Raw genomic sequence first — 26,760 nt, forward strand, 5'->3', positions numbered from 1 at the left:
TGTTCGCCTCCAGTGTGAACAGAAGTGCAAGCTATTCTGCTGTGTGGAATTTCTCCCGAGAGCAGCACTGTGGGACACATTGATGGTGGACTGGAATTTCCAGCTCCTGTATGTGTTGCCACCGATCCAGCAAGTGATCAGGAGGTTGAAGAGGTACGGAGCAACCATGATCCTGATGGCTCCAATTTTTGCCAGAAGGACGTGGTACTTCTGGACATGGCCATCTGCCTGGAGGCCAGACGTTCTCTCAGAAGTGGGGGCTGGTTCTTCAGCCGAGCGGAAAACATGCTGAACTTGCACACCTGGCTTCTGAAAGGCCATGGTACAGGGATTGTGACCTTTCCGGAAGACGTGATGGAGGTGTTGCTTTCGGCCAGAAGTTCAGCGAATAAAGCCCTATACCGCTGATGTTGGAAGAAATGTAGCTGGTGCAGAAAACAGGATGCGAGTCCTTTGTGACACCTCAACGGTCTTGTCAATCCTTTATCTGGCGAGAGAGGGTTTTCGGGTAGCTGCCGTCACGGGCTAATTAGCAGTGCTTTCTATTTTCAAGCGCACGCCAGAACAAGGGTCATATTTTCAATCCCCTCGGTGGTGCAATTTTTAAAAGGCTTGGCTTACACTTTCCCTCCAACACCTTTCATGGTACTGGCATGGAATGTAAACTTAGTGTTAACTTTTCTCATTGCTTCCCCATTTGAGACATTATATTTGTGTCCCCTGAGGCTATTATCTTGGAAGCTGGCCTTTTTGGCCATCATTTCCTCAGCCCGAAGATTAAGCGTATTGCAGGCCCTTTCCTGTAAACCACCTTTTACAATCTTATCCAACGACAAGGACTTCTTAGAGTGCGCCCTTTGTTCTTTCCGAAGGTTGTATCAAGAGTTTCGCCTGTTGCACACAATCTGTCTGCCCGTCTTCGATCTACCACCTCATCCATCCAATACACAGAAAGGCTGCATAAGCGCTACCCCAAGATGGCTGAGTTTCTACATTTTGTTTTTAGAAAAAAAAAATTGTAACCATGAGCAATAAAGAAAAAAAGTTTACAATATGCACAAGCGTATAAAAAAAGTATAGATACATCAGATTTCATCAAATTTCAATACTCACAAGCATAAAGAAGGAATAAATACATCAAATTTCATTTTGCAATATAAACATTAAAATCAAGACATTAAAATCAAGACATTAAAGCGTATTAAGAAATCACAGTAAATCGCATTAAGTACAAATTCAAAGATTTAAACCTTCCCCCTTCCTCCTCCCCAATGGACAACCCATCAACTCGAGTCATAGATTTTATACAGCATTTCAAAAGCTCTTCATCTTTTAACCTTTCAATTTTGTTTAGTATCTTACTCAGGAACGTCATTCTCTGAGGGGTTAAGGCACTGCAATAGATAAGTATCAAATGTTTCATACTCTCCTGCTCCGTTTTACAAAATGCATCTACTTGTGTAATTTGTCCTCTCCTTAGGAGAGTCTCTTTAATAGGGAGAATATTCAACCTGAATCTTATCATAATGGTCCTAAGTTAACGATTTGGAAACAGTGTGGAAGACGCCCCTTTTTTTGTTTTCTTCTCTCAAGTGCGCCATAGAGGGATAAGCATGGAAAGCATCGTTTGTACATATCCAGTCATAATCAAACAGCGCTCTCTTTGGGGGCGCTGTTGCGCACAAGGAAAATGGCTGCCTGATTTCAGAGCTCCTGCTCCACTGAGACATCCACCGAGACATCCTGTGCTAAGTTATCATTCAAGAGGCTGCCTGAGAAGCTGGAAAGCTGGTTTATGGACAGTCCACACATCTGAGCAGATTCAGGGAAAATCCTGGTCAGCTGTGACCCATATTCACAAAGATAAAGCCGTGGTGAGATTGGCCGACATCCAGCGATGAATCGATCCAGCAAATGGAACCAGGCGGATCCACCCAGTGGCCGGGGACGCAGAGGGACTGCAGGCTGCAGGTGGGAGTAGCCTGCTGCTGCGGCTCGTGCCGAAGCCCAATATATGGGTGTTGGAGGTGCCAAATCGGGGAAGGTGGCTGAAACGAACACAAACCAACAGACCCCGTGCACGACCGAGACCCGTGAGGTGCTCCAGCTGCCAGACAACGCTCTATACCCTTCCGAGTCTCTCTTTCTCTTTCTCTTTCTCTCTCTTTCTCTCTCTTTCTCTCATCCCCCCCACCCCCAGAGGCCAGGAGGTGGTGGGAGAGAAGCAGAGCAGTTTATGGCATAGCCCTTGCTTGGACCGCTGCTCAGCCTCGCGGCTGATGTGTGCACGGGGGTGGGAACCCTCGGGTAGGGGGTCTCGGTGTCGATGGACTAGAGGCGGTTGCCTGGGCTGAGGGATGCTAGCAGGACGAAGGTCCCGTGAATGTAGATCCATAATTTAGAGGGAAACTGAATTTTCAACTACCCTGAGCCCGCTGAACGCTGGTGCTCCGTGAGGGATGTAACATCCGGATCTGAGGCGGACGACCTACCCTAGAGCATACCCGGTGGTGGAACGCGGACCACCCGTGGCGGGCGCACTCGGTGCAGCCGGCCCTCAAGGACTTCGCAGAGGCGGTGTGGCGCGCTCGTGGGGGCTCATCATAAGTTTAAAGAGATGCTGGTGCCTCCGATTGCGCATGGGAGGGATACCCCACTACTGCTCAACACCTACTACATTACTGCCCCTTGATCACCTGAAGGCGCGCAGGGGCTGCTCCCACAGCCCTCCATTAATAAGAAACACTTGATAAACACATAAACTGTGCAAGTTAAAACGGAAACTGTGCCACAAGATATTACAAACTGAATATTACTATACTTGCACATGTGGAAGGACACAGTCCATTTGTGGCCAACACGCCCTGAAGACCCAAACACGAAGGAGTGTTTAAACATACTTTGAACCCCATTCCGCACCGGCCAAGCGAACCATAGGGGGACGGTGTGAAAGTTTACAGAAATTCATCACCTTGAACATTGACAACAGTGAAATTGAAAGCAGCACACTGCTCTGCATCACTATGGGGGAACCACATAAAACAGGCAAACATCAAAGACCCCTGGTAACAAAAAGAAAGGGCCAATGGATACTTACACCAGTAGCCAAAACCAAACTACTACAATGGAGATACACACATAGCCCTTTGAGACTGGCTAGCCTGAAGTGAGGGGACGAGAAGACAAGCTGGCAACACTAGTACAGAATGGATTCCTGGCAGTTAACGTGAAGCTGGATGAGATAGTAGCCACTATTGGCTCCATGAGGGCCAGAATAGATAAAGAAAGCGCACGTGTCACGGAAACTGAAAATAGATTAAGTATAAACAAAGATACCATTGCTCATCACAGTCGAGACATTACCCAAATTAAAGAAACAATGTGCAAGCTACAAAATAAATGTGAAGACCTCGAATCGAGAGCAAGGAGAAACAACATTCGAGTGGTTGGAGTACCGGAATCCTTTGGGAAAGGACAAATCAAGAAAGCAGCTGGAAACACTACTCGGGTCCTTGTTTGGGCCTTAGTCATTCTCTGAACACTTCCTGGTGGAGAGAGCACACCGTACGCTGGCTCCAGTACCTAAGCCAGGTGCACCACCACGCATGATAATTGCCCGTCTCCTCAACTACAGAGACACAATCCTACGTCTGGCAAGGGAGGCTGACACATTGCAGTATGAGGAAAATCGAATACACATATGCCCAGACTTCTCCACCGGGGTCCAGGCAAGCAGACGATCCTATGAACCATTTAAGAAACTCTTGAAGGCACGCCAGATTAAATACGCTTTGATGTTCCCGGCCAAAATGAGGATTCAACATGCAGGAAGAGCGCACCTCTTTGAAACTCTGGCTGAAGCCATGGCTTAAATAGAAACTTCTATACCCCTTCCTCCTAGAGGGGGCAGACCGGCACAGAACAGACCCCGTCCAGCGGATTAATGACACAGGCCAAATTAAGTTATGTCTGGGCTACCATATCCTTTATTGTCCGGAACTAGGCTGAACTAGCAATCGAAAGCGGCCCCATGATCCATGGTTGGGTAGAGTGGGGAGAACCGAGGTTGGCGGTCATGTGGAGCAACATGATTACCCTTGGAATATTCCACAAGTTGATGTGGGAACATCGTCAAGTTGGGGGTGATGATGATGATGATGAGGGAGGGATGGAGGGTGGGAAGAGGGTATGAAGTATGTTGTTGTTATAGAGACTCATGGTGCGAAACGGCGATTGGGTCCCACGGGAAGGAGCCTCGTCCCGAGGGATGGATGGATGGAGGAGTCTGTTTGTTAATGGTTAAATCAGTGGTTACAAGAATGCTGGCGCTACCCAATCTATAAGGCATTATATCACTAAGAGACGAGGCATCGTCGGAACATTTCCCTATGAAACATTGGTGACGGGTTGAAGGTAAAGCTGCTGTCATGGAATGTCAGGGAACTAAACCAGATAAAGACTAAGAAAGTGGGCAGTTATATCACCAGGCACGGCCCCAAGATCCTAATGCTGCAAGAAACGCACACAATGGATGCAAGAAATTTGCACATAATGGGGCAAATTAAGGTTCCATACTAACTATTCATCCCAGTCCAGAGGGTCATCACCCTTATTCATCCAAGTGTGGGGTTCAAACTAGAAGGCCAAAAGATTGACCAACTCGGCAGATATATTCTGGTGTGGGGTGAGATTGCTGGCCAGCAACTATTGCTGATTAACACATATGGGCCTAATGTTGATGACCCTGCATTCTACAGAAATATGTATCAATTAATTGCTTCAATTAATGTGACCACTATAATCAGGGGAGGGGATTTCAATGTGGCCCTGGACCCCAGACTTGATGGATCCAGGACTACCCTCAGGGCACCAAATAAAACAGTGCTCACCCTGGCGCACATTCTACCACAGCTTTCACTGGGGGAAGCATGGCGTGTGGTGCACCCGGACAGTAGGGGATACACTTATTACTCCTCGGTGCATGACTCTGAGTCTAGAATCGACTATTGGGTGGTTTCCCCTGCTGTGGCTACTGCATTGAAGACATGTGAGATATTACCCCGCAAACTGTCCGATCATTCCCCTGTGTTGTAAGTGGAGCTTCGCGATGCCCCTAAACCCGTAAAAAGATGGAGAATGCCAGGGGGAATGTTGGGCGACCCCGGGGTGGTGGAGGAACTGCACATAGAAATTGCAGAATTTTTTACTAATAATGTGGGATCAGTTGATAGGTACTCCACTGTCTGAGAATCCTTTAAGGTTTGGACCAGGGGTATGCAAGTCCGTGGGCAACCTAAAAGGTGTGCGAGCTGAGCTGAACTAACTGAAACTGAACGCAAACTGGGGGAACTAGAAGAAACTTATACTCGCACACAAGACAAGGCAATACTGGCTGAAATTCAGGCACACCTCTAAGAGTTTGGTAATTTGGCCACTAGAGAAATGCGCTATATGGCGGCACCGGTATGGGATCGCAGATACAGGGATGGGAATAAAGCTGGGAGGACACTGTCCAATCTACTTAAACAGGATAAGCAACCGAACCAGATTGCAAGCATACAAGCATCACAAGGGGAGGTTCTCCCGAGGGAAGAGGGGATTAACAGTGAATTTGCTAAATTCTACCAAGACCTATATAGGAATAAAGACACCAAAACAGACACTGAAATTAAATCATATCTAGAGGCACTGTCCATGCCAAAACTCTCAGAGGAGGATCGACTGGCAATGGAGCAAACTGTAACCGCTGAGGAAATCACAGAAGCAATTAAGGAGCTATCGTTGGGTAAAGCTCCAGGGTCAAACTGGTTTAGTCGCCGAATTCTATAAGGAGTTCCACAAGGAACTAGTACCAATACTATTGCAGGTATGGGAGGAAGCCCTTGAGACTAATATACTACCCCCGACAATGAGAGAGGCTGTGATAACAGTACTCCCTAAACCTCGTCGGCCATCCCAAGATATATCATCCTACAGGCCCCTTTCACTTATAAACACTGACGCCAAGATATTTGCAAAAGTACTGGCCAATCGACTTTTACCGGCAGTCCTGACATTGGTCCATCCCGACCAAAATGGGTTTATCCCTGCTAGATCCATGGCCCTAAATCTCTGTAGACTTTTTGGCATTGTGGCACAGATAGACCTGGGGAGAAACGCAGTGGCCATGTCCCTCGACGCTGAAAAAGCCTTTGACTCGGTGTCATGGGCTTATTTGTTAGCGGTACTGGAGGCATTTGGGATGGGTCCCAATTTTATCAGATATGTGAAACTGTTATACACGTAACCCGGTGCAAGAGTGCTAACTAATCGATCCATCTCCGAATTATTCCTACTGGGAAAGAGGCACCAGGCAGGGGTGCCCATTCTCGCCTATACTATTTGCGCTGACCATAGAGCCAATGGCAATCGCGATTAGACTTAGACACTCGGACAGGGGGATAAAAATGAAAGGCCCCACCCAGCTAATTTCTCTATACGCAGATGATACGCTCCTATATGTCCGTGAGCCAGAAAATAACATTGCACCCATCATGGCGGAGATTCAGGAATTTGCAGTTTACTCTGGGTATACTATAAACAATGCCAAATCCAAAATATTTCCACTTACACCGACAACCAAGTGCCCAGACACGCGGTGCAGGCTTAAATGGTCCGAACAAACTATTAGATACTTGGGGATACTTGTTTATAGGGATCGACATACACTATACACAGGCCATCACAAAAGCGCATTACAATCATTAAACCCTAAATTACTGATGTGGGTGCGCCTTCCAATCTCACTACATGGCAGAGTCGCAGTTATTAAAATGATAATCTTACCCAAATTACTGTATTTGTTTGTGAACGTCCCTATATGGCTGGGACGGCCCTTCTTTGCCAGGCTTTGATCCATGGTGGTAACTTTTCTGTGGAATGGGAAAACCGCAAGGATAGGGTGGGACAAAATGACTGAACCATACTACTCAGGTGGCATAGTGGCACCCGACTTTGTACTGTACTATTACGTTGCCCAAGCTCAAATTGCGAAATATTGGTACGGTGAATCCAATGGCCCGCCCCACATGTGGATAGAGGAATACACCACACACCCCACGAATATACAGTCTGTAATTTTCGACACACAATATAGAAATACATGCGAGTACAACCCAGTGAGCTGCACGGTCAGGGCATGGAAAGCTATATACAAAAGACTGGGCTTGGAAACCCCCTATGGCCCAGAGGTGTCTCTCTGGAATTACCCGGGCATAACTCCAACACACAATAGCAGCTTACAGGAATCCTGGGACCCAAATAGAGAAATTAAACTGGGCGACATGTTTATTAATGAGAAATTCGCAGCCTTAATGACGTATTGAGGGCATTGGGCGGGGGACCGCTTAAGAAGCTCCAATACTGCCTCATGAGATCAGCTTTTCAGAAGCGCTGGCCGCTCTTCCCGGATGAGCCCCTTACGCATCCATGTACGCAGCTGGCAACGGCTAGGGATGGCCTGGCGATCTCTAAACTATATGTGGCGGTTCAGGCCCACACCCCCACAACAAACCAGGTCAAAGACAAGTGGGAAAGAGATCTATAACCCACCATTGATGAAAGGACTTTGGATAGCTACTGCTCGCTTACCAAAAGGGTATCACTTAATGCTGGCCTACGCTTAATTCAATTTAAGATTTTAAACAGACTACACTACACGCCGGCTAAGATAGCCAAGTTCACAGTGGATGGTTCGGACGAGTGTCCCAAATGTAGGGCTCCTCAGGCGGGTGCATTCCACATGTACTGGAGGTGTCCGGTGGTGGCGGGATTTTGGAGGGATGTGGCGGAGATGCTAGAAGAAATCACACAGGTTCGCCCTGAACTAACCCCACAGAAATACCTGTTTGGTGACATAGGCAAATGCTCCGAAAAAATCAGGAGACTGTTTAATATCTCATGTGCGGTGGCCAAAAAATGCATCTTACAAACTTGGAAAAGCCTGGGTCCACCGAGCATGAACCATTTCCTTTGGGAGCTAACATATGTTAACGAATCGGAAGAACAATTTGTCCTGACCCAACCAGTTACAAGTAGGCCCAAAGTTATATCTATTTATGCGGCATGATTTCTGATGATGAGTCTTTGTAATCTTTAATGTTTCAATGAGCCATGTGTCATGTCGTATTGGTCAAATACGTGAAATGTGGTGAGTGCTGTGCATCTTTTGTGACCACTAATAAAAAGAGTTTTAAAAATAAAAACAGCACTTTCTTTAACCGGTCGAAGCAGATCATCCAGCTCCAGATTCAATTAAATCGGTGTATTTTCACAACCTTTTTTTATTGTATTAAGTAGCCATAATTCCCTTCAGAGCATAACCCTAGCTCCATGGAGTTTCATTACGCCATACAGTGCATTTACCTGAGAACCCATAATGCCCTTAAATAGAGCTAACATTCTCCAGATAACTCTCATTCTCAGAGAGGGAAGCCCCAACTTAAACCGGATAGCCAGCATTGGGATTGACTTTGGAAGAGCTAAACTCAGCACCAAATATTAACTTCCACAGGTCTAAAGTTTAATACATAGCATTCTTCCACAATTCAAGGCCGCAAATCAGCTTGGATACAATCTTTCCTTCATAAAATGAGATTGCTGGCTTAATTGAGAATGTACCAAACTTTTTTTCAAATCTCACCAGTTGATTCACTAAACAATTTGCCTTTTGGGTTAAATGTGCAGTGCATTTTGGTTTTGCAGGCTGAGCATTTACATTGAATCCCAAGTACACAACACTACTTGCACATTCAGTCTTTGTGCCTGCCAAAGTCCAGCCGACTTTGAGTTTTTTTCCTTCCCCTCGACAACCTCAGGAACTTTGTCTTACCAGGATTAATAAACAGATGATTGTCAGTAGCGTAACTCTATTTGGTCCTCAACGATCACTGCAAACCAACCCTGGTGGTGGCGAAAAGAAGGAAATCATGGGAATAGGCCAACCATGACACCTTCTCCATACCTGCTCTCGGGGAAACAATGACTGCAGGTGCTAAGCTGTCATGAATATTTGATCCATACAGATTAAATAAGCAGGGGGCAAAGACACACCCCTTCCTAAATCCTGAGCTTGTTGCGATCTTTCTCAACAGTTCCCAAGCACAATTCAACCGGACACTAATACCAGTCTTAGCATGATGCTTCATAATCAATTTCAAGAGGCCTCTCGGCAGCCTCCAAGAGTCCAACTTTCACCACAATCTATTGTGATCAACGCGGTCGAAGGCCGCCGGGAGGTCAATCAAAGCCATATATATGCAACCCGCATCCTCCCACCAAGCTGCATAATGCAGAATCCTCAAGTTGCACCAATTAATGTCCTCGGAAATAACTTTTCGAAAGCCATTCTGGAATTTATTAAGAGCCCCCCACAGAAAGTGCCCAATCTTCCAAATGCTTTAGCAATAAAGAAGGAAATATGTTGCTGTCCGTATCCAATAAAGAGATTGGTCTATAATTTCTTCGATCACACTTCACCCCTTTCTTAAAAATAGGCACCACCAAAGTTGTATGTCATGTTTCCGGTTTGGTGCTAAAATGCACCACACTCTTAAACAACATCTTGAGAACATTACCCCACATGGCCGGATCTCCCTTTAGTGTATTATTGGTAAGGCCATTAGGGCCTGGAGCACATGAACGTTTACTGAGCTGAATGACCCTTACTAGATCTTCAACTTCAAAAAGCATATCTCATGTTTCTAGCAAACAGATCCATGAGGGTCTTCTCACCGTCGGCTTCTGCTGAACCTGTGCCAGTCTTGTGTGGGGTCCCACAGGGTTTGTGTGTTTTACCGACACTCTATAATGTGTTCACAAAGCCACTCTTCGATATTGATTATTTGGGTGTCACCTATACCAATTTCCCTGATGATACCCAAATACTCATTCCCATTACTGGTGACCACTCTGTTGACTCCAAAGCCTTAAACGATGTCCATCGGGTCATCCAGGCCTGGATGGCTCAACACGGGCTCTGTCTTAATGACGATAAGACAGCTACTGATCTTAGGCTCCCACTTCAGACTTAATAGACTGGATACATCCTTCATCATTGACGGCAACACCATTAAGGTCTCTAATGACACGAAAACCTTAGATATTTATCTTGATTCCACCCTGTCTCTCACGAGACAAACCAATGCTGTTGGCTCAGCATCTGCCTACACATGCAAACTTATCACAGCATGTCGACCATTCCTTACCCCCCTAACTGCATCATCCTTGCTAGAACCCTTATCTTGTCAAAAATGGACTACTGCAATGCCCTTTATCTCGGGACTAGTCAAAGGAATCTCAGCGAGCTACAGGTAACCCAGAATAATGCCATCAGCATATCTCTGATACCAGACGTAGTCTACACTGGCTCTCGGTATCCCAAAGAATCTCCCTCAAAACGCTAGCACTCGCGCATAAATGCCTGGCTAACCAGGCCCGAGAATAACTAGCGAACTGTTTCACTCCACATACTTCCATCTACCCTTTGAGATCAGCCCACGCTCACGGTCTTACACTGCCGAGATTCAAGCTCCAGAAAGCAAGGGGGTGGGGGGGGGACAGCTTTCCGACTCTCGCTTCCAAGCTATGGAATTCACTCCCCAACCCACTAAGATTTGAACCTTCTTACCACTCATTCAAGAGTAAAGCCAAAACGTGGCTCCTTGAGCAGGATTCGCAAATCGCACATCTGTCCCACTGCTTGTAATAACTATCACTGCTTGCCGGTTACCTGACTGGCCAGGTCTATGAACTGCATTTTGTAATTTACTGTATAAATACCATGTATAATATAATAAAACTATGCATTGGCTACGATCTGACCTTCACCTTGTAATTTACTGTGTATATACCCTGTAACTTGACTCTATTATGCAATATTTTGTATGTGTTCTTGCAACCTGTAACCCTAAGTAATGCGCACAGATGCCCCCGGCCCAGGCGCTCTATATAAATAAAATACAAATACAAATTGACCTCTCACTGAGACAATCTTATTGAATTCCACAAGTTGTACATCCAAGTCCGAGGAATACAGACTTTCAAACTACTCCACCCAAACAGATTCCGCAACAGGATTTCATTATAAGGTCATATATTTAATCTCCTGTCCGTTTGTTAAAACCTCAAAAGAGGCAACGTCCCTCGTTATAACGGTATTTAATTTTGCTTCCGCATCATTCTGTAGAAGTTTAGCCCCAACAAATGTGCAATAATTCCGAAATTGTTGTTTAATCGATCTTGCCTCCCTCTTACTAACACTTCACCACATAATTTATGTATACTTCGCAGTTTCTTTCCTGATTGTCTGTTTTTTGCTAGCATGATCTTCATCAAAACAGTGTCTGTGATGCTTCCCAGGATTCTTCATATAAGAGTTGGTAGTTGAAACCCTGGCAACACACGCAGCCAGAGAACAATCAAAATGAGATGCATTGAATACATCTAATTTCCATTCAAAGGTTGATTTACTCATCACCTCCTGAAGCATCAAATTTGATTTAGGTATATTCAGGTCTGTCCAACAGACTTGATTTCCTGCAGAATTAATTCTTAAATCTGACGTGCCACCCTTGAGTGTATCACAAAGTGTTACTCCAAAGACAGCTGTTAAAACTGAGTGGTCACTCCAAGAGTTTTTCAGAGAAAAACATTTAGTACAACTCTGAAACGGAGCATGATCTACAAACTAGTTCAGGGTAGATTTAGAATTTCCCCTGAACCATGTCGGTTGACTAGGAATGTCCCCCGTCACCTGTCCAATTAGAACCTGCAAACCTATTGAGGACAGTGCCACAAACCACTTTCTAACATTTTGCTTTTTTAGAATGTAGGGACTTCTCATCCATAATACAGTCCGAAGGTTCACCTTCAGCCTCATATTCACTGCAACTAGAGTTTGTCTCCTATCCTTTGTTCCCACTTTGCCAATCCAAAATGGTACAAACTATAGTTTCTAAAAATACTTCCAGATTGCACACTTCCTTATGCCAATAAATGTTAATCAAAAGCAACTTGAACTCCCCATCAAGTCCCCATAGTTTAACCACTAAAATGCCATACGGGAGATCGGGGATCATTTCAGTATAGATTTTCTGCCCAGAATTTAGGGCTGTAATAAGACCACTTGCTGGTCGACCACCTCTAGTGGGCTTTGCTGCTTGGAAAAAAATCTGGTACTCATACAATACTGGTTTGTCCAGGAGCCTAGTCTTCTGCAGAAAGCTAGAGTTAGACTGCCTCAATAACTCAATACGGCTATAACTTCCGGGTTACTAAAGAGATGGCAATTCCCTCTCAAGTTCCATGAAGTCACTATCAAATTGTCTGTTCCCTCAAACTGTGAACCGGAACTCAGCTGTACACTTCCTTGGGCCACCATATGTGAGCTGTTCAAGTCAGCGGGCCCCTTAGAGGTGCACAGTAAATGATTGGATCAAGGATTCCTCGGCTTCTACAACTGTGAAATACCTGAGGGTATCTCGCATCGCGAACCCCCAGAAGCCCTTATTCAGGTGGCCATTGAAGGACTGATCCGCTCAGATTTCAACTCTGGGGGTGAAAGAGCGAGAAAGGCTCACCGGGATGGGGGAAACCAAGGTTGTATTCGGGGGGGGGGATAACCCAAGGGAGACACGGTATTGTATTGAGGGAAAAGGAGACGACGATGAAATCCCTGAGGCTTTTGCAGGATACAACACCTCTACCTCGCCTCCTCCCATTAAATCTCTCCTACCCAGATCAAATTACCCCTCCGTCCTGAGCCAGTCCCCCTTAGTTCTCTAACCTGCTTGCACCCAAAGATTATCCATCCCAGAATCCCTGTTTTGCTACGTCCTACCTGAATACTCCCTCGCTAGGGATGGGAGAAAGAACCTTTTTCACCAGAAGAAATCATCTTCTCCTTTAAATTTAGATGCGCGCTGGGGTGCGCCCTCGGAAAATGCGCTCCCCTGACTCTGCCCACAGGTGCCACTCAACAGTCCTCTTTTCCATGTCAATAGCTTTCACCAATGCTCCTGGGTTAGGCCTCTGGCCTAGTAATTCCACGCACTCTTCCCGGGAGAAGTACTTTCGTCTTCTTTTTCTTGTCTTTAATCAAGTACATCTGTCCTCTGGCGCCCGCTCCTCCCAGGCATGTGTCAACATCGGCAAGCTTCAGCAGGTGTCCAGCCAGTGAGGGGCTCTTCTCTACGTCCAACCCCCACACTCTCTGCCTCAGCTGCCTCGGCCCCGATAACAGTTGGGAGGGCTGAACCGCGTGCAACGTGCTGACACCACGCTCTGAAGAATAGACTAGCCAGGTGGAGGGAGCTCGAAAGGTCGCCTCCCTCAAGCAAATTTGGCAGAAAATGCCAGAGCAGCACAAAAAACCATGTCTATTTTTACATGCTGAAGCCACTAGGCTTCAGCATGTAAATATAATTTTCTGATGACGTTGGGGCATGTTTGTCAGAGTCCACCAGGTAATAAATGTTCCAGTGTGCGAACACATTATGTTGAACTACAACTATAAGATTTTTTCTTTTAAACTTTACATGCCATGGCCTTTATTGCGCACAAGCAGTTCCTTTCTTGCTAGTTTCTCCAGTGTTCTTGGTGGTTACATGGAGGCCTGAAACAGCTGTACTTTTTTGACTCTGCTATGGTTTGCATTACACTAATACCAGCAGGACTGGAAGGGGCACGAGGTGGTGCGACTTGGATTGGGAGGTTTTCCTTCCCAAACTGATCAGTTCCCGACCCACTACAGCTCTTTCAGTTGGAGGGACTGATTTAGTTGCATCAGGGAAGCACGGGGTTCCTCAAGGTTTAGGGTCCTTGGATGGAATACACATTTTTGCCCCTCATGTTTATAGCCAGAATGTTGCTTCAAGTGCCCCTGTTGGTGATTCCATTTTGGAATTGGCAAGCCTGATTTCCTAATCTTATCAACCTTTCAACTCCAACTGCCCAGATTCCAGATCTCATGATGGCTCACCAAGTGCTGTGGGCAGTGTAGAGTATTTTGTGGAGTGGTGGTGAGTGCCAGGCTTTTTGGAATCTTTTGCACCACAGGATCCAGATCTCCAGGACACCGCTTATGACGCAGGGACCGCGTAAATGTTCTGTGCTGTCTGGTGTTCGGAACAAAATCCTGATCCAGTTTTTGGGTCCTCTAGTGATAGTCCCAAACTTGTTTGACTTCACTTTCTAGTGAAGGCAAAGCGTTCTAGATGGTGTGAGTCTATCTTACAGTGGTTTCAGCAAGTTGTGATGCTGTAGACCGTGGCCAAGAACCATTTGTTAGTTGGCTTGGTTAAGGCTGTTCAGTGTTTGCCTCCCCAACCTGTCTTATTCATCTCTTTGGAATGTTAACAAGGTGTTACGTTTTCTTGAGACTTTCAAACAGTCTTTTCCTTAAAAGCCCCATGAAGGAAACTGCCCATTGCTTTGTGGCTGGTTTCCTACCTAGATGTACCAATCAGAAATGGTTTCTCTTGATATGTTTGCCATGTTACAAGGCAACAAAAGACTAATGCTAGACTAATACTACCACTCCTAATGGCAGAAACAATGAACAGCTGCTGCTTGTATTCTGTAAGCCTTTTCAGGCAGCATCACCGTCCACCCTTCCGCAGTTTGGTTGAGATAGACCGTGTGCCAAACCAGTAAAGGTACCTTGGATTCAGGTTGAACTCTGACAGCGATTCTATGGCCTTTAAGCCCTTTGGAGTGAAGGCCAGACTGGGAAATACTGTGAAAACTGGTGATTTCATTGAGGGATTCAGCCTTTCAGATGTTTTAACGCCTATTGTAAAGGTGGCATTGGTAATATTGAGTAAGCTTTGAACAAGGATATGTGCTGTGCTACAGAGTGCAGAATTCCCATAATGAGTTGTACCGGGAGAGTGTTAATTCTATTAATGACTGAGGTGAATATTATCCCACATTCTCAGTACATATATTTGGAACACAACTACTAGTAAGTTTTGTATTGGGCACATTTTCTGGCTTAACATTCTAATTGTTTGAATTTTAGGTGCTGAAGTTAAGACTTGGTCATCTGTGTTGGGGTGTCGTTCTATCAGTCTGATTGCTTAAACTGTCTTCTACAGTGGTGGGGCTAGTCAAAATCCTGATCTGAAGAGACCTTTGTTATGAATAATGGTCTATGCTGCATGGCCAGCAGTTTTGTGTTGAACATTGGATTGGAATGGTCTGGCATAAAAGAAAGTGGAAAGGGAAGGAATGGGCATCACACATGTACAAGGTGGGGCTAGTCTATGCTCATTTGGAGCAGTGTTGAAAAGATTACAGTTTCTCTAGCAGTTTCTTGGAAATAGTTATTTTCTATTGAAAAATAGTATCTTGCTTCTAACGGTTAGATGCTTGCTGCCATGTCTTTTATAGAATAAGTACTCGCTTGAACTTTTCAAGACAGGAACTCTACATTGATTTTCCTACTCATTTTGTAGTTGGGTGGGGATGTTAGCACCTCAAATCTATTTGACCCTGTATAGGGCATGACTGATTAATGGAACCTGCATCACCAAGAAGTAACTTGTCCTTCAGAAAACTGTTTAATTTGTAATATTTTTCTAAATCAACGTATTATGTTTTGTTTTAGAATCCCTAAAGGGGCAGGGCCTGGATGCTACCTTGCAGGATCTTTAACGTTATCGAAGACTGAGTTGGGGAAAAAAGCTGTGAGTATTTACAGAGCCTTCCTGCCTTGAAATGTCCATCTTATTACAAAATTGCCTCCGTACCAAAGTAGTAAATTATGTCATGGCATTAGTCCTGGATCCCTCGAAGTCTCTTATCAACATGCATGTGTATTTTGAGATCTGCCCTAGTCTCTTCACTGAGCACTGTACGGAAGGTATGGTATCGAAGTAAGACACACAAGTGACCACAGTTCAGGGGTGTTTATTGAACTTTCACAAGGGGTTGAAAAACGCCTATCTAAATCTACAGATGGGAGCAAGCTACGACCATCAAATAATAATGCAGTCCTACTGGAGTCTTGTCAAAATAAAAGGGCCTATACTAACAAAATAAACTATTGCCAATCCTTACCGCTAGTTTACAAATAGTGTGGTGGTAATGTTCATGAAAAAGATAAGTGTTCACAAAATGAGAAGTCAGGATGCTCAAGCTGTTGGCCTCCCTTCCCCACATTTTCAGCACGGGCAAGGCAGTTCACTCGAGCCAAGCACAAACTTTGGCTTCTCCGACACAATTTTACAGTTCTATTTCCAGCATCAGGACCTTCTGTGTCCAAGTCTGTCTTCCCATCAGAGACTCTTGATTCAGAGGGCCTGATGTACAACACAAAATAGAAAGTTATTTTCTTCTTAGTATTCTGATTCGGGTGTCGCACCCTGGATCCCCCTCAGCTGGGCTCAGATCCCGTCTTTTTACAATTAGTCTCCCTCAGCCGGGCTCGGACCAAATGCAGTTCACTTTACACTTATCGAAGACTTTCAAATATGCCCAGGGTTTAGCTTGACCCATCGCAGGACCACTTTGATATAAAGTTCCTTTTTCACCATATAGTTGCCATTCGTTTGGATGCCTAACAGAGACCTTTGAATGGGTGCCCACGTGGCGCCGGACCACTCTGTACACAGTATCTTATTTATGGCTTTCAAAGTACATTCACTCCTTTTGGGTTCTGCATGGTCGTGCCACTCATCACATGCGCTTCAAACACTGTTCTTTGTGGATTTCTTCATTCAATGTTGCAGCTTGCAACCTTGGTTCAAACATAAACTGGTTTCGTATCAGCCTTTCCGACTCACCGGCTGTGCTGCTTTTACTGGTGCGGCTCTGTTGTAGGTGCCAAGGACAGTGCAGCGGCAGCAATTGCTCCTCTCTGCCTGGATTATCAACATGGGAGTACCCCCGATACCTTAGATGCACAGTGTAGGGTTTTTCAGCTTCAGTTCCCGGTCTTAGGCTTCTCACTTTCCAAGGTTTGTGAAAGTAACGGTTTCTAGAGGTCAAGGGCACTTCCCTCCTTGCAACCCTCTCCGGTCTCGCTGCCTTTCTTCTTCTGTTCAACTGCCATCTTGGAATTGCTGCTTCCTCGTTCAGTGTGATTTTGTGCTACGCCTTTTATCGGTGTGGGAAAGTATGATCAGTAATTGCCTGACCATGGTGTTGGGACATGTCAGATATGCGGCTCTGGTGTTAGTCCGTAGTCGCTCATGGTGAACTGTCCATGAGAAAGTGTGCTGGGAAAGGGGGGGAGGTGTTGAGCTTCTAGGTATCCTACCTGGTAGATGGGGGGGAAAAGGTGCTGCAGGGAAGGGAATACTGCGCCTTACCCTTCGGTATCACACTTCCACTCCCTGAAGACCCCTCATCTATGTGATCCTCCCACACTGGTCCACCCCTAGGAACCAGATCCAAAAGCAATAGCCACCGGGGACTAGCGGGTGAGACACATTCAGGTTTCTCACAGCACCCAGCACCGAGAGCTTCTTTGGTCCTTAATGTACCATACATAAATGTCGGGGAGCAAAATAACAGAGCTGTTTAGCTTCTGCTTTGTAGCCTAGAGGAGCCCGGCTAGTTTAACATGGACTTTCCCCGGGAGTTACCTTAGATTCCCTAAGCAAACTGGAGTCTATAAACACTTCCTATGTGACATTAACGCTGGGTGTTAAGGTGCCTTCGTAAACCTCTAGGGAGACATGTAAAGCATGTAGACACCTATGTAATGGACAAATAGCTAATGTTTGAGTGTCATTTGAAAGTTGATGTTTGTGCATGCTATGCTTTAGCTTCTCACTGGATGACGCCTGATATACAAGAGATCATCAAATATTTATTTTAATACCTGAAAGGGCTTACACATTCACACACTTGCCCTTGAATGGTGACACTGAAACTTAGGAACCAGCAGAAGAAAGCATCCCAAGTGCATGCCAAGACCTTTGACTAGAGCTCACTGACACTGTTACACTTTTCTCCGCTAAAAGACAGGTACATCGTTCCTATCCCTCTGAAGGTAGTTAGCAAGTAGTGTATTTTATCTGGGAGTTTTTTTCTTTCTGGTTTTACTTCAATCTACCCTGAACCCCACTCCAGGCATCATAAGTCTACTATAAAAGACTGCTCTTGTGAGTATATCTGATCCCTGCAGGCATTCATTTCTATGCATTGGTTGCAGTCATAGGATTGGCAGTGTTTTCCGCAATTAAGGATTTCCAGTATTTACGTTAAGTTTTCGGACCTATACAAGTAGGTATAAAGCTTTAGTTTATACAGAACAATAAGCATGCTTTTACAGCATGAGTCCTCTTTTTTTGGGTAGGGGCTTGTTGAAAAAGGATTAGATACAGAGAGAAACAGGGTGACAACATGCTACCTTTCAATAGCCTCACCGGAGGTAACACAACTGGGGTCTCACATCAAATCCATGTATTCACAGACCATAAATCTTTTAGCAAATATAAAGAGATGGAAGGCTCAATTTTTGCAAAAAATCTCATATATTTATTATATTTTGTAGTAAAACAGACCATATGGTCACATTTGCAAAACTCATTATACATAAAAAAACACAAATAAAAGAGACAATTGATCTACAATTTAGATCTTGTTCATTCACATAATGCTTTGTAACGAAAATTGTGATGTTAGTAACACATGGGTGACTTTTTAGTTAGCCTTTTCTTGTTTTGCTGAACAATCCCGAATATGCTTGTGTCGACGTACATAAATCCGTTTCCAGCCTTAGTATTTTAATCCCATATCGACTTGTCCTTATTTTTGTATTGGTTGGTCGTATATGTAAGGCTTTCTTCAGGACACAGTATTCAAAGGTACAGAATGTCACGCAATCAAATGTGCAATGTCTCAAAGTGTCTGTAAAAAACAGAGGGAACTATATCAATGTATAGCTAATCTCAAACAACCAAACAGAAAAGAGCCTATCATTATTTTTTATACATGCATTAATGGTAGAGAACCTATGTTTAACCTCTCTATCTAGTTAGATGGGTATCATTGGGTCAAGAAACATCCAAAAAGCACTAGTGTTAGCTACTTAGTGCAACACGAACAAGTCATTTATTTTTCATTTTTCAACAGTTCTATTTTTTCTTGCAAGCATTTTTTCTAAAAATTTTAAAAAATATATATTATTCAGCCTGTCTTTCAATGACGGGAAAAGAAACATTAGGTTGGACATACCTATTTGTACTTATTTTCGCAAACTGTTGAGATGCGACTTCAGAACGCCGGACCTTCAAATGGGCCGTTGTAATTTGCCGGTGATTAATTTGACTAAGAAAAAAGAAGACACAAAACGGTCTTTACACATTGAGCTGAAAGATGTCTATGCTTTAAGTCCAACACCCAACAGCAAAACGAGTATTCAGACACTTGAACCTACCACAAATAGTTAAATTTGCTGGTCTATAGACTGAAGCAGCAAGGTATCTCATGTGGTCTGGGATCCAGGTTGGGTGGCGCCCGACCCTAGTATACCGAAATAGAAAAAACACACGTGCAAGACCACGGTTACTATTCTGGGTCCGTTTTGGAAAGGCGGATCCTAAAAATAATCCTGCAAGTGTTTCCAAATTACCTTTATAGTCTTAGTGGCAGGGTATCACTTATTTTAGCCGCGGCGTCACTCTCGTTCAGCCCTGGACTTTCCGATCACCAACCGGCATCAAAGCAGGAAACAATGCTTCGTTTCGCCATCATCCCGACGTTTACGTGCATTGTCAAGTCATGTGACACGGCTTCTAGCAACACATGTCCAGTTCGAAACAGGACCAGAACCTATCTAATCTAGTTCCGGACATTTTGTAAGAGGCACAATACAGCAGGCTATGCTGCATTATACAGCAGGCCCAGCTTTCACAGACATATATAACTGTATTCAATCAGCATATATTTTTTGTGCAATGATGGTGACATTATAAGCATCTCACAATAAATTTTGTGTATGTTATTTATGCAAAAATAAGCCCCATTCGATATATAAATTCAGACCATGTATAACCGAGTCCAAATTATATATCCATTTCTGTTCAAGTTTGCGCAATGTTTTATCACAATCCCCACCACGGGGGTGATTGTCCATTTTTTGCAGCACACACCAAAAGATGTCGTTATGTGTGTGTTTCGCCTTTCTGTAATGTTCAACTAGTGGTTTGTCCGCCGTGTTGTTTTTGATACAGCCCCGGTGTTCTCCAATTCTGATGCACACCGCGCGTTTAGTTTTGCCAATGTATATAAGTCCGCATGGGCATATAATAAAATAGAAAGCCCATTTGGTAGCACAATTGCTAAAAGTATCAAAATTCCACCTTTTGCCTTTCAGATCAATAGATTTTATATTTTGTGAATTGACACATGTTACACTTCCCGTATTTAAAATGTCCAATTACCTGTGGTAATTGCCACAATGTAGGTTGGGCATTTGGGATCATTTTAGACATCGGATAAGTGTGAACCAGTTTATCTCTGATGTTAGTGAGGCACTTAAATGCAAAACGAGGAGGTGGAGTACTGAAACCTTCTGTGTTAATCATTTTCCAATTAGCTAAAATAGTTTTTCTTAAGTCATTGCTAATTGGTGTGAATGAGGACACACAGGTGATTTTGTCTAGCACGGTTTTATTTTGTTTCGATAGACAATCTATCCTTGATGTATTGGCAGCCTTTTTATAGGCCCTTCTAATGATGTGTGATGGATATCCTCTCTCTTTTAAATTGGTTTTCAAAACCTGACTATGGTTTTTAAAGTCAGCTTTATCAGAGCAGTTATGCCTGATATGGAGAAACTGGCCAAAGGGTAGGTTTTCCTCAAAGATTGCGGATGGTAACTGCGGAATTCTAATAGGGTATTTCTTTGAGTAGGTTTCTTATACAAACTCGTACCAACCTTATCAACCATTCGACGAATGGACAGATCTAGAAATGGAATTTCATTATCATTGGATTCATGTGTAAATTGTATAGAAGCTTCTCTTGTATTCAGCCATGTGGTGAACAACAGAAGTTCATCTTTGGTGCCTCGCCAAATCATATAAATGTCATCTATGTAACGATACCAGGCCTTTATATGTTCATGATATGGGTTGTCATTAACATAGATGTGTAATTTCAAAATTGTTCATGTACGATTGGCCAAGTCCGGGGCAAAGGTCGGCCCCATACTCGTGCCATGTAGCTGTTGAAAGGAAATTCCCTTGCATGAAAAAATTCCTAGTAAGTGCAAGATGAATGCATTCAGCAAGGAATGCTGATGGGGGGGATGTTTTTCCTCACGTGTTTCCAACAGGTTTTTCATCACCTCCACACATTTCTTCTGTGGTATATTCGTGTAAAGAGACGTCCCATTTAGTGTGACCAAAAGGTCTTGTGATTCCATTTTGAGTTCATCTAGAATTTTTATCATCGACGTGGAGTCCTGTACAAATGATTTCATTTTGTTGACAAACGGCCTGAGAAAGACATCGACATATACCGACAATGGTTCAAGCAATGAACCAATAGCCGAAACAATTGGGGGACCAAGAGGTGAATTTAAGTTTTGGTAGACAATAAAAAGCTGGAATAACTAATTGTCTATTGATGAGGAACATCTTTTCATCTTCGTTTATCCACCCTTGCTGTAGGGCATGTGTCATCAGGCTTACTATTTCCTCCAGGATATCAGGAGTCAGATCACTTAGTATCCGTTTGTAAACTAATGTATCACCGAGTTGCTTTTCCACTTCTAGATTATATAGATTAGAGTCCCACAGGACAATCCCCCCCCCTTTTATCGGCAGGTTTTATTTTTTTTCAAGGCTTTTTAAAGCTGTACGTTCTGATTTAGTAAAATTGTCTTTATACCGATTTTCTGTTCAGAGAAGTTTCATTTCTCGAAGAATTTTATTCTCAAAGGCCAGAATTTCTGGTGATACATAGAATGTAATGGTGTGAAAGTGGAGGGCGGCTTTTTGCCTGAACAATTGTCATCAGTGTCTTTGTTTAGATCCTTGTCATGGAAAAAATATTTCAGCCTGATGATACGGAAAAAGTTTCTCATCTCAATTTCTGTCTGAAAAGCATTCACCTTACATGAATGCATGGATTTGATGCGAGACCCAGTAGTGTACCTCCGGTGAGGATATCGAAAGGTAGCTTGTTGTCACCCTCATTCTGTTTCTCTCGGTATAAAGCTTTAGTTCAAGTAAAGTAGTTCTTTATAAAGCTTAATGGCTCCCATTCGAAATTATTTGTAGACCCGGTCACTTCTATGTTAATGTTGTGAACCCTAAATCCCCTGTGGTCACAGGCTTCCATTCCCATCAACGACGACAAGCATGAATATCCACTTGGGCCTAAAATGCTGGATAACCAAGTGATGTCATCTTGGTGTGTCTACCTGGGGTTGACTCTGAGCTTCTGTGACCTCAATCTGTGGATACGTTGCTGCTGTCTGGTGGGCCTTTTCCATTCAGGCTCCACCTGTTTATGTTGCAGCTTATTTCTGTATCCTCAACAACACAATTAAAGCAAAGACTGTTGCCAGAATGTCTGGCATGGTGCTGCAGGAGGCTGATACCCAAACAATACTTTTCGTTTCAAGGGGCCCTTAGCTGATCTGACAAGACTTGGGTTCCATAATTCCAGGGCAGAGAAATCTACTGGATCTTTCTGCAGGCACACAGGCAAGTCCAATAACTCGCCAGCCAATATTTCGGCTCTTCCACATGCCCTTTGAATTTTGTCTCCTGAATCTCAAGTACCAGACAGTTCAACTGATTTCTGGGGTATCTGTTTTGCTGGATTCCCCAATGCTCAATATCCACTTAAATTGTCCACAGACCTTTCAATCGGGCTTTCGGTTTCCCTAGGCCCAATAATTGGCAAATAACCTTCTTCCTAAAATCTACAGGTTCATCGTAAGAGTCCTGACTGCACCGTTCTGACCTGACAAAACCCAAGACATAGTAACCTACAAAACTGATAGTCTTTAGCTTTTGTCTCTGAACCAGACTTGGATCCAGTTGGCTTTGCAACTCAAGCACTCAACTAAGTTGGCCTAAACTTACGTGGCTTTGATGCATCTCCTGATGAATCACTTCAAGTAACCTTTTTTTGTCAGCATTAAGGCTCAGCAAAAAGTGCTAGAGTCTAAGCAACCTCTTGAATGTATTCCTTGCTCCCAAAGATTACTCCTCTTTGATACTCTATCTCCAGTGCATAGCTGTTTTTGTAATTTTGTTTCACCACCAGGGGCTCAACACAGCTCCACGTCACCTGCCCTGAACCATTAGACCAGTCATGCTGGACATGACGTCTCGTGTCATTAAATATGGAGCTAACGCACTGCATGATCTCAGTCCCTTTTTTTGCACACCCAGTATGCTTCTGGAATGCCATTAAGCTTCATCTAACTGCTTTATAACTGTGACATGCCTAAACCAGCAGAGACCTCGGGCCTCAAGCCCTGTACTGAATACGCGAGGCAAATATCCATGCAGATGCCCATATAATAGGTATTTACTGCATGGGGAAGCATTTCACACAGGATTGCAGATTCTGCCAGTCAATGCATTGACGCCCTCCAGGAGCGTGCGCCAAGCCTTTTACTTTCTACTGCAAAGGCATTCAGAGGACCGCTTTGACGTCTCCTCAACCAGAGGCCAAGAAAACTGTAGTTGCAGAGGAGTGGTCTGCAAGGACAAGGAAAACCACAGGAAGTTGGGGTCACGGTCTTGCATCGACTTTCAGCCATCATTCTACCTCCTCCTCCAGGAAGTGGAGTCATTACTCTCACTCCAGATGCGACACTGGGCTCTCACCACCCACAAAGGTGCAATTTCCCACTACATTTTTTATTACTGAGGAATGGGACACATTCAGGCCCCAGCTGTTGGACATTTTTTCCAGGGCCCATCAACGCTTCATGAAGCCGGCAGAGATCCTCCTGTGGACTGTAACCACACGCCTGCAATGTCTGTTACGGCTCCATTCCTTCCAAATGCCAAGCTGCTCCGACTTTGGGCCACAATGCCTCAGCACTGGCCATTCTCACCACAGCACTAAGTGGTGCAGTAGATGCTGCTGTTTCCTCGAAATGCGTTCCGCTTTTGAGAGGACCATGTATGTTGAAGATGTCTGAAATCTTTCATGAAGAAGTTGATGCTGTCCCCTTTGGTTTCAACCCTGTGTGTTCCATGAATACTGGGGCATTCTAATGCGAGGAGGAGGGTCTAGCGCACCTGACCTCGGACTTTGTAGCAGGCAGGGGCTTAGACGATTTCCTGGAGCTAGATATCTGCCTAATGCTGGAAGGCATCACGCTTCATCCAAATGGGGATAGCAAAGGTGGTGGATATGTTGGGATTTTGTTCCCTCAGTAGAACTAAGATCCTCTACAACCGGACGGATGTCTTTGGGTGCGAGTCGTCTGGGAGACGATGCTGCCTTTCAACCCGGCGGATACCAACCCCATGTTGTAGGCCTGGGAGAAGCCGGCCTTCACAATGCTGTGTATTGTTGCCTTTCGAAAAAAGCATCACTGGCTCCCTTAGATCTAGGTTTCCACACCACACATCAGTGCCCAGAGACCTTGGTGCTGCAGGCCACAACAGTGGGCTTGAAGTCACCTGTCCTTCCCTTCTGTGCCCCATGTGAGGCAGAGTAAAAATCTGGATGTCCTAGGGCGCAAGGTTTTCACATCTGGATGCCTAGTCCTGTGGGTTGTCAAAGCTACTTGCACTTCGGCCAAGTATACTTTTATTTTGTGGATTGTCCTCTACGGTGCACCTGATAATTGATCAATGAGATGAGGGAGGGATTAACACCATTGTCAGCGACTGGAAGCATGCTTCCCGCCACATACTTTAATCAGGCCTTGACACAATAGATTATGTGGCGTGTTTGGTTCCAAGGAGAGGTTCCTGGCTAAGGACCTTGAAAACAGCAATCAGTAAGAGGATAATACCTATACTCCTCTCATTGTATTATATCCCATTGGTCCTATCTGCTGGTATCCTTGGTCATACTATTCTTAACTGCCCCTACTGCATTTAATGGGCTAACATCATGTGTGCTACAGGTCCACAGTGTGCTCAGTACTTGTGCCAAATCCTCCTTGTCTCTGTTTTCAATTCTTAGCTAAGTTACCCCCATATTAAACACTACTTCATCTGTTATAAACAAGCCTTCATAGTCTGTGGCCCTCATCACTAGCTATCACTATATGAGGCATTTACAACACGCCTATACATAAGTGTTTCAAGGCGCAACAAGGCAAGGGAGGGGGAACGGAGGGAAGACGGACAATGATCCTACTAGGCCAGGCATCATTCAGATCGCGCAAGTGCATGGGAAGGGGAAGTGGGATAGTGCGAGGGGGAAGTGGGATAGTGCAGTACATGGGATAATAGAATAAATAAACAATAAGTAAAAGTACGGCCAGCAGGTGGCAAGGGTAGGTGTATATTTGTTTATCCCCATGTAAAATCACTGCCTTCCCTCACTATTGTAGCTTCTAGCTCAATTATGAACACTTGTCCTTTTTCCTCCTCCATGGGTACTTCTCTAAACAAAAAAACTCTGTGGGTAATCATAGTCTGCCCTTTCTTCTTGAAAGCCGTGCTAACAATATGTGCATTTCATAAAGGAATACTTCTGAGTGTAATAGCATGGCACTTTTTTGTAGCTATAAAATGCTGATCTGAATTGTATAGAAATGTCATGCTCCCCTAAAAGGGCTCTCTCCCCATTACTGGCACACCTCATATCCTAGGTGTGGGCGTCTGTGGCTGTATGGTTGTGTTCAGTGGTGCCTGTTGTACAGATTGTATTTGGGGCGCATATGTCTGATACTGTGTGTGATCCTGGACATATTCAAATGACTCTGCACTATACGGTAGAGGATATGGCCCCCTCCCCCCTTAGATCCTGCCAATTTTGCAGCATCCCTCCCCTGCTATGTGTGTACGCTTTCTCCTACATTCTTCCTTTCCTTTTCTAGTTTTTGCACAAATGAACTATATGCGTCTATATACCGGACTAATCACCTTCATAACTGTGTCTGTATGTGTCAGCAAGCCCCTTGCTTGCTGTATAATGTGCTGGCACATTCAGGAGCCCTTGTAGTCATTTGTGTCCTTGTGTATTTGGAAAGAACATTGGGCTAAGTACCTCCCCTTTTTAAAATTCTTGTCCAGCAAAATACCTTAACTCCACAGGTGGTTTCCCTTCATTGATCAAAGTGCCTTTCTTCCGATCTATGACTTCATGCGCCTTTCAAAGTATCCCGCCTATTGCTGATAAATGGTAACTACAGTGTTTAAATTGGATAGAAAATAGAGGGCGAGGGGGTGTCTAGTGTGTAAAGGCGCAATATTTGTGAGTGAGGCCTAAAAGGTGTCTGGCACAGCCCTTAATCCCAAGTGGCTAATAAAGCTTTAAACAGAGGAGCTGCCTGTGTAATTAAAGTGGTGATCTTATGGAGCCAATCTAATTTATATATGTGCAATGAAAGGGGACAGATTCTAGTTTGAAAATGTGTTCAAAATATGGTTATTGTATATATACATTTTTGAACAAAATGAATATATTCAGCTAAAAAAAACTATGATCAAATCTAAAGGGGTCCATACCCCATATGTTCCTATAGTTATTAAATAAAAATCCATTATTCCTACATATCAATTAAATGCGCTCTAATGATAATTTAATACAATGTGTGACAAGACTCAAACAATA

General features: G+C 44.2%; 1 protein-coding gene across 2 annotated transcripts in view; it reads left to right on the plus strand.

Annotated features, from left to right (window-relative positions):
* TPP2 (tripeptidyl peptidase 2) overlaps positions 1 to 26,760 on the plus strand; it is a 1,218,153-nt gene that overhangs the window by 923,470 nt on the left and 267,923 nt on the right. For both annotated transcript variants that reach the window (XM_069637049.1, XM_069637048.1), the window contains exon 23: positions 15,647 to 15,725. In XM_069637049.1, coding sequence (XP_069493150.1) covers positions 15,647 to 15,725 — 79 coding nt within the window. The remainder of the gene's footprint in view (positions 1 to 15,646; positions 15,726 to 26,760) is intronic.

Source organism: Ambystoma mexicanum, chromosome 7p (genome assembly GCF_040938575.1).
Source record: "Ambystoma mexicanum isolate Mex_15411 chromosome 7p, UKY_AmexF1_1, whole genome shotgun sequence".
NCBI classification, from domain to species: Eukaryota; Metazoa; Chordata; class Amphibia; order Caudata; family Ambystomatidae; genus Ambystoma; species Ambystoma mexicanum.